Source organism: Ctenocephalides felis, unplaced genomic scaffold (genome assembly GCF_003426905.1).
Source record: "Ctenocephalides felis isolate EL2017-DRISC unplaced genomic scaffold, ASM342690v1 CF-g0.4_SCAFFOLD_03154, whole genome shotgun sequence".
Lineage (NCBI taxonomy): Eukaryota > Metazoa > Arthropoda > Insecta > Siphonaptera > Pulicidae > Ctenocephalides > Ctenocephalides felis.
In genome coordinates, this window is record NW_020539308.1 from 3146 (window position 1) to 12917 (window position 9772).

General features: G+C 28.7%; 1 protein-coding gene across 1 annotated transcript; it reads right to left on the reverse strand.

Annotated features, from left to right (window-relative positions):
• Positions 1 to 915: 915 nt before the first annotated feature.
• Positions 916 to 8859, reverse strand: LOC113381876 (myosin-IA-like). Its single transcript, XM_026620532.1, has 15 exons — positions 8799 to 8859; positions 6475 to 6670; positions 6150 to 6369; positions 4814 to 5029; positions 4407 to 4709; positions 3515 to 3657; positions 3203 to 3353; positions 2967 to 3125; positions 2797 to 2882; positions 2590 to 2721; positions 2138 to 2281; positions 1780 to 2034; positions 1596 to 1701; positions 1178 to 1419; positions 916 to 1099 (listed from the first exon to the last, which is right to left on the reverse strand). Exons 1-15 carry the CDS (start codon positions 8857 to 8859, stop codon positions 916 to 918), a joined length of 2598 nt encoding a protein of 865 aa, XP_026476317.1.
• Between the last annotated feature and the right edge of the window lie 913 nt (positions 8860 to 9772).

A 9772-nucleotide genomic window follows, 5' to 3' on the forward strand; every position in this document is an offset into this window, starting at 1 on the left:
ATTACAATATGATTTTGTGATTACAATAATTGACATAGAAAGCCTTATATAAAAATAATTTTTGTATAAAATTTAACTATAGTAGCAAAAATAAATACTTTTAATTGTAATAATTTATGCTTCATTATTTTCGCAATTAAGGCACATGAAACAAATTTTAAATAAGTATCATTCAATAGGCAACATACAAAATAAATTATTTATTTTTATAATTGTAAAAATGCTCTTTTTTGTGCACATTATTTTAAACATTATAATTTAATAATGGAAAGTTATATTATTAAAATAATTTAAGTACGGCTCAAATAATATAAATTAATAACAAATGATTTCTTATCTTAGAGCTAATGTAAGTACTATGAAAAAATGCATATGGCATCTCAGGTTAGAATTAAACTAAATGCACATGCAACGTAATTACTTTTCCATTATCACTTTAATGCACCCATTTAAAGGCACTTATATGCTAACACTATCATAATACGAATAATACAAATTCAATGACATTTATATGGCTAGTGTTGATACATATTTTATAATTATTATAATAAAAATATCTGATACTCATTTCTCGATATGAAATGATTTTTGTTGATTATAGTATCATAATTAAATATTACAAAACTAAAATTGACACGATTAGCAAACTGAATCAATTTTAGAAGTTTCTTTTTAAATCCAAAATGTAATTTTATGTAAAGCTTAATAAATAATTTTAAAAATATAATTATCTTAATATATAACAATATATGTATAGCTTCCAATCACAATCATCATGATAAAAAATTAACACATTAAAATATTTTTTAAAGCACCATAAAATTCCATTAAAAACCTATGATTGAAAAGCTAATTTAAAATAAAATATTAAAACAATATACAATTATTATACAAAATGAGCTATAAATACAATATTTAATGATCTTTCCCATTGCTATTTTGGAAACTAGGAAGTTGCAATTCAATACTTTGTCCTGTATGTTTAAATGTTGGTGTTTGTACGTTAGGTGAAATACTTGTGTATAATGTTTTTGTCTTATTACCTAACATGCAAGGAAAGCTTTGTTGAATATTCACTCTTAATTCTTGACCAGTTAATCTGTAAATAAGAGAATATTTTATTATTGAAATAAAACTTAAGAAATATAATATACATTTGATGCTCTTTATCGCTTACTTGGAATATCTGTTACATAAAACTCCTACTAATTCTCCAACACGATCCTCTGGATATAATTTAGTTCCAGGCGTCATACTATTAATATTTGTCATCGAATAGTCATAGTTTCCATTTACAGCTCCTAATGATGACATTGGTGATGTAGCCATTGGCAGCAAGCATACAACAAGATCATTTCCAAGTGGAGAATGTATTACCACCAATTGATCAGGGCCATTAGTCACAGACACGCTTGCAATCTGTTGGAACAATAAGATTGTTAAAGATTATTATTTTTAAATATTATATTATAAATAATTAATTAGACATTTGAATGATAAAACTATTGAAATAAGAATAATTAAAATCAATTTTTTGATTATTAGTTCCTAATTCTAAGACAGTATTCATCAAAATCAAATTTATTGTACATTACATTTTGAATTGGCACTGGTTTTTTCATTGATTTGAACTTTACTGCATCAATTTTGTAAAATGAATTATCTGTGACTAGTAACACACGATCAGCACTTTTATTGAATCTGAAATGTAATACATCAAATTGTTAGACACCCAAGTATGAGTCTAGTGCGAAATTATCAAAAGTGCAGAAAATTTACCTATTGAATTTGCGGACGGTGCAAGAGAACATTACTGTTGAAAATCGGTCTGTGTTCTTTAAATTATGTACGGTTGCATTGTATAAATTATAAACTGGATTCTCATTAAGATTGGTCATGTAATCACCAAGCCATCTTCGATTCTGACCCCATTCTGCTCGTTTATTTTTCAAAACTGAAGCTGCAGCCACTTTTATTCTTAATTGAGGCCATTCTTCCTTCGGTACGCAGCTTAGAATCTTATACGATCGCCACCTTGTAAGATATATTACAAATTTGTTACAAAAGTTGAAAATCGACATTTAAAAAAAAACTCACAATGAAATATTAAGTTAATATTTAATGTTATTGTAATTACCTCTGGTACATTTTTCTCAAAGGCTCTTCAATGCCCTTGAGAGGTGGTTTTGGCCAAATAATGCTTTTTCCATAATCACGCATTCTTTCGGCATGTTGGAACTTTTGATTCATTTCGCTTACATAACTACGCAGTTTGTACCTCCTAAAATTTTAATTAAAAATTTTAAACTTCAAGCGCATAAAAAATAATGATAAGTAAATTTTATAATTTAATATTCCACCTGTAAATTTGATAATTGCATGAGCCGCTTTCATACGTTTATATTGTTCTCTGCAAATGTATCCTCGAATTTGCTTCTGAATCAAAATTATTATTCCTGGCATCATTTCATTGCGAGCTTTTTCTAATGCTAATAGTGTTTTTGGTGACCTTTCGTATATTGAAAAAAAAAATTAATAACCAATATGATATTATTTTATCTTTATTTATTGTCTAATGTGATGAGGTACCTAATAAATATTTTGGTATGTCCATATTTGACGTCCTTTCCAAAACCTTTCTGTTCCAGCAGAACACGAGTGCCGTCTTTATCATTACCATTACGGAAATTAGGCCATGTGTATTCAGAGATCATCTTGTATCTAAAATATAATTTATTAATTTCATGAAATTTCAGTACATTATTATTATATAATTTAAGCAAAACTGGTATTAACCGTTTTAGGAATCGATCGTATCTCTGCCTGTATGCAAATCCGGCGCGACGTACTCTTACGTTCTCAACGAGACCCAAATATGAAACCTTGAAAAACATTTTTTTAAGTATAACTATACTACTAATAATATTTTTTTATCATTTTAAATAAATACAATAACTACTGTATACCTGATGTTTGCATCGTTCGTCATCAAATATAGTCGGACTTTTTATGTCATTTGGTTTAATGCATCGAACGTAAAATGGTTCTTTTGAACTTAAAGTTTCGACCAAAGCTAACATTGAATTGCAGAAGAGTGTTCCGGCAGTCTTCGGCCTTTTGGTTGTCTAAATAATCAATACATTCACAAGATTATTAGTAGTTCTATATAAGCAAAATTTAAAATGATTTAAATTATTCTTACTTTGGTGATGTCCAATGCTCCTTCAGGCCACATATTTTTAATTATAGGATCTGAAGAATTATACAGCAATCTTTTGAAATCTTGAAACAGAGTATCCTTGTTCTTATCTAAGAATCCTTTTATGCTGTATATCACATCACCTGCATAATGGCTAAAAAATATGTAAATCAAATTAATAAAATATGTATAATTAAAGTTTTATAGAAATAACTTAAGACGATTGATTTTCATTAGTACAATTATGCAATACATACGTTATTCTAAAATGTTCTTTGTGTTTTAATTGTTTATCCATAGGTTTAAGTTGTCTACTCGAATAATGGGCATGTACGCTTAATTTTTTTATCCATCGCTTCCAAGAGCATTTCGTCAGTAACTTTTCCTACATTCAAGCAAGCTTCGTCCAAAATTGCTATTACGCCAACATGAGGTTGTTCAACCAGGTCACAAATCACCTAAAATAGTGAAAATATATTGATTCGAAAATAATGCATATCATTATATGATACAGGTATAATAAAAAACGTCTGGTATCTAAATGTTTATTATAAAACCTTGGTCATCAAAAGCACTTGAAGTTAAAAAAAAATCATCATAATACATCATCAACTTCTATCTAATTTGCATATGTTGTTACTGAATTACTTATCAAATTTCACATGATTACTTAGATCAAAATAGAGTTTAAACATTTGTAATATGGTCTGATAAAATTGAAATCTGAAAAAATGAATTATTTTCTAACTGTATATCTTATCTTATTTTGTTGCTTTAGTATATCAGTAAAGAATTGTTATAGATTTGTAGTCGTGATCTATTATTTTTAGACAAAATTATAGACATTATTACATTTATAATAGTGTGCCACATATAGTAAAAAGAATATCGAGCACTTTCAGAAACTCGAAACTAGTTTAAACTCCAACACAAACTAAAAAAACATTATACAAACCTTATTATTGAAGTAATCAATATTTTTCCATTCGATTCCTTCCCTTCTATACTCTTCTTGCTCTTGTTTAAGAACCAACTCTAAAATATTAAAAAAATATAAATGAATATTAAGGACAATCAGCAACTACTTGTTAGAGTATAATTGTTACTCACCTATAAACAGTTGCTGCAATTTTTCATTACAATAATTAATACAAAACTGTTCGAAACTGTTATTGTCAAAGATCTCAAATCCGTAAATATCAAGAACCCCAATAACACGATTGTATCGAGTTTCTACATTTTGGGAAACTTGAATAACATTATTTATTTTCTCAACAATCCAAGTGAATAATTTAACATATATAGCTTTAGCCAAGGCATCTCGTCCGTATTCGGCTTCTGATAAGTTGTGATTTTTGCGCATAACATCACCTCTGGCAGCGATTACGCGCTGAGTTAGGGCTTCGTTCAATTCACGGTCCGTCACTTTTAGTAAGGTTGAGACATAGTTCATTTGCTTTTTATCAGATATTACTATTTTGTCTTGGTCGGCAGCAAAGGATACGTTTCCCTAAAATAAACTCAAATTATAATTACAAATTCATGAAAAATACAATTTAACAATGTTGTCATGTATATTGTTGTTCCAAGTAATTGTAAGTATTTTGTACAAACCAGATGCAAAATTGCAGCAACAATTCTCCATGCAGTATCACATTCGTCAACCGAAAAACCTAGTGTTTTCATTCCATTACAAGTGGTTTTAAAATCACTTTTGTCATTTATTGAATCGACATTGGACGCGCTGCCCTGAGAAGTGTAGTGATATAAGGCAGGATCTCTTGATAGATTATACTTTTTCAAATCAGATTCGACTGATCCTTTTATTAACTGAAAAAAAGATCAAGTCACTTTAAAATATGAATCAACATTTACAAAGCTAGACTAGATATTAGATGGTAAACCAGTGATTTCCAACCTTTTTTGCACACCCCCGCTCCAATAAAATTATTGTTGCGCCCCCCTTAATTTTTTCAACTATTCAATTTCATAAGTACTCAACTGATATTATCAGACTACAAATTATCATGCAATATTATGTAAAACTAGTGGGGTGTATGGCATCGTGCCTTAAGGCAAATTGCTGGAACTTCCCGTACCGTAACAAAATGTTCGAGGAATACTGAATGTTTTCAAATAGATTATTATAAATATTGTAATTGTATTGTAATATAAACAATGTAATTATTTTCGATATACAAAAAAACTAAAAAAAAAAAAAAAATACATTTTTTTTCCAAAATCAATTATTTTCTTAAGACAAGCAGAAAGTTCTTTGAATCATTTAAATCGGACGCTTAGTTCTCTCAAAAACTGCCATTTTTTACATATTTAACTCCGTATCTTCAAAATGGCTGGGTCTGCCTTTGCCAAAAACTAATAAACACTTCTCCCAATCATTACTAATTGAATGTTTTTAGATCATTCAAATCGGATACTCCGTTCTCTCAAAAAGTCGATTTCTATTTTCTGCACTCGTTGCTCCGTATCTCCGAAACGGCTAGACCTGCCTTCGCCAAAAACTAATCAGCTCTTTTTCCTATCAATAGGAATCGAATGTTTTTTGAACCATTCAAATCGGTTGATCCGTGCGCCCGATAACGTGACTGAAAATTTGTATCCATACATACATACACACACACACGCACACACACACACATCCATTTTTTCTGAGGTATGCCAAAATGTTCAGAAACCTTCAAAACGTCGAGAAATGTAAAAATTTTCAATTCCGATTTTCGGCCCATTACAATAACTTACCCTACGGGTAGTTCAAAATATGCATAAAAACGAATTATTTTTTTGTATTTTTGTATGATTTAAAAAAAATAGTTCATTTTTGAAAATAGTATTTTGGAAGCAGAGGTAGGCGCCCCAGCTTATAAGAGTCAGGCCCCCTTATAAGAGGGTGAGCGCCCTACAGGTTGGAAACGGAGGTGTTAATCCATACCTGATAAAAGCTGTGAAAGTTTCTTTCTCCTGCTTGTTGCTGAATAACTCGAGATTTTTCAAGCAAGTAGTTTGTGATGTGACCACCGACTGGATCGCCTTTAAAATCAAAACTGATATCCATATATTTTCCAAATCTGGATGAATTATCGTTGCGGTTAGTTTTGGCATTTCCGAATGTTTCCAAAATTGAATTTGACTGAATTAACACATTCTTTACCCTAAAAAGAATTAACTTTAGGTATTGATTTATCGGTAAATTCATGATGAAAACCATATAAAGTTTATATATTACATTATATATAGAATTTATATTAAAAACCTACCTTTCGATTTCCGCTTGTTGCCCCTGATTAGTTACTGCTGCAATGTACTTCATAATAATTTTGGAGGCTTCTGTTTTACCAGAACCTGATTCTCCGCTGATTACAATGCAGGTGTCCGTTTCCTTCTGCTTCAGAGTCTTGTAAGCGCTATCTGCTATCGCAAAAATGTGGGGAGGATTTTCGAACAACTCGCGCCCTAAAATTAATTTTATTTTTATTAGCTTTGTAGATATTCTTTAAGACAATGACACTTAAAATTGGTTAATAAATAAAAACACAAAGGTTGTATTGCCATACAATAATGTCTGTAGAACACAGCAATTCTATTAAAAATGCCAGGGTATTCTTATGAAGAATAAAGACAAGAAACATGAAATCAGAACAACATATTTCTAAGACAAAAATTCGTACGGTTTTTTAATTTGATGCATTGGAGGAAAGTTGAAAGCCATATCTGATATTAGCTATAAAATTGTAAATTCATAGAAAAACCAGTTCATTACAAAATTCTAACTGAACTATCAATTATGATATAGAATGTGTACTTACAGACAGAAAAAATATTCATTCACAACATAACAATTAAAATAGAGAAATGCCAATTAATACAAAAAATGAAATATAACTGAATTAAAATAAGTACTACAATAGAGATAAATTAATTAAATTAATTAATAAAAAATTAAATATGAACACTCTAGACAACACAGAAATGTTCACATTGGACATAATAGAAAGAAGAAATTAAGGGCAAATGTCATATGGAGCGCATGAAAAATATATAATAAACTGCCAATCAATATTAAGATGACCAGTGATGACAATAACTTCAAAAGGAAAATAAATAAATATTATAAAGAATTGAAGACGAAAAAGATTAAAGAGATATTTAAAGATATTTTAAATATAGGGCTAATTAATGTATAATGAAATAAATGATATGTATATATAAAATATATAATTTGTTTCATAATCTCTTATACCGGGCACCCTTGCCTGACTGAGATATGAAAATAATATATCGATTAAAAAAAATCTTTGATATTATCGTGAATTCCAAGGCATTTAATAATGCATAAGTTTGTATGCGTACAAACTTAATACAAAATATTATACTCTTCAAAATTCAAATAAGTACTGAAATCTTATATAAGTTTGGTTAATATAAAGTTATTGATTGAAATGAGAAAGTAGAAGGAAAAATGTAGACTGATTGAATTCAAGATAATTGGTTTCAAACCAACTGAATTTCGCTTCAGGTTAAAATGTTAAAGTATTAGATATAGCTTTAGGCGCAACTGTGAAAGCATAAAATTCAATACCAAACGTTCAATCTTATTTACCATGAAATTCGTCAAAAATTTTACATTTTAGTATTATTTATCGTTGCTAAATTTAACCATGCCAAATGCAGAAGACAAATTCAGAAAGAACAATAATATTCAAGATGTTTATTTATCTTGTTTCTTTTGGCAATGAGCATTTAAATATACCTTGTATTGTGTGACGTAGTTTGCTCCATATATGTTCATGGGCCGGTAAGGATTGACCGAAACACATACTTCGCCAATATAGGTGTAAACATTTGCGTGCTGGTATCTGAAATAAAAATAAATTAATTAATTATCTAAATATCTTAATAACTGATATAAAAATATACAAAAAAAATTATGAAAATTATAACAAGTAGAGGCATATTAAAATTAATATTTTGAAAGTTGCAAAGTAATAATCTTCTTATAGAGTCTGGGATAAAAAAAAAATATATATATAATCAAAAACCATATGAAATTAGACAAATATCCAAATCCAGCAATGCAATTAATAAAAAAAAAATGCTCCAACCAGAAGGCTCAAAAAATGGCCACAAGACCTACTAACTTTTTAATTAAAGCACTGTTTCTTTTACTCCTCACTGGAACACAGATTATTATATGGGAATCTCCTCACTGGAAGAGATCTCTAAATGACATTTTATTGGATCACTTAATGAATCATAAAAATTTGTATTTTGATTGTCTATAATGAATAAAAAAATTATATAATTAAAAGCTTCTCGCTGGATGCATTATTGATTTTTTTTAGGTTCTTGAGATTCATACAATATTGATATATAAAGCTACTATTCATTTTTTATTTATTGGCCTCCGATGAACATTTAGCCATACTATTCATTATTTATCTGTATTCAAAATATATTAGACAAAAATCATTCAGGATAAAATTTACATCTTACGATGTAAATTGGATCTCGATGACAATTGAATTTTCATCATCGAGATGAAATAATTCTTCATCTTACAGCTCTATATAAAATAAATTACCCATATAAAACCTACTATGTCTATGATATGGAAAAGCCATATCTTGTTCAGAAGCTGCCATTAAAAGGGCCCCAAAAATAATTCATTTCAACACGAGCCTATCATAGTCGATAAAATGAAGATTATCATAAATTTAGAAAAAAATAGAAGTTTTAATTCCTGGAATATTTCAAGAACATCTAAAAATCTAATGACTAGATTTAGGGCTTATAAATTACATGAAGATATAAATTATATAACATCAAAAATACAATGATTTTTATTACTATCTAGAAAGCGTAATCCTCCAAGTGCAAGTTAACGAAATGATAGCGACGATAATTTCCAAAAAACCGGTTCGATGAGATCACTTTTATTTCAGTTGCTATATTTCTTGTTCTCTGATGAAATTCAATAATCTTTATGAGTTATATCTTAATATTAATTTGTATGCACTGATAAAACATAATCCTGCGCTTATAGATAAACAGCATATATGCATATGAAACAAAAATGATTTCAAGGTAACACTCAGGGTAAACCAAACCAAAATCAAAGTGCATTCCAAAATACAGATAATAATTAAATTAATTATTTATTAAAATTATTAGTCTGATTCGGCACTATTTCCAAACGGTTTTAGAATATGGGCGGGTGATTAACGTACTTGGTGCAGTACCGTTAAATATGCGTGCAAGGAATACGCCACAAGTCATCAATTGTCTCCCAAACAATTGTTTGTATTCAAACCGAATCATTTATCAAAGCATTGAAATATTTGACCAAATAAAACACAAAGGCAAGTTGTTTAAAAAAGCAAATTCCATCAACCTATAGTATCCACGCTTATATTCAGAGTCACTTGTTTCAAGTTTAAATGCATTTAATTATACATAAATTAATAAAATGGGATTTTTTTATTTTTTTTAAATGAAAAATGTGAATTTCGTAATACACAAAACAAATGAATCTACAAAGTTAATTTTAATTATTAC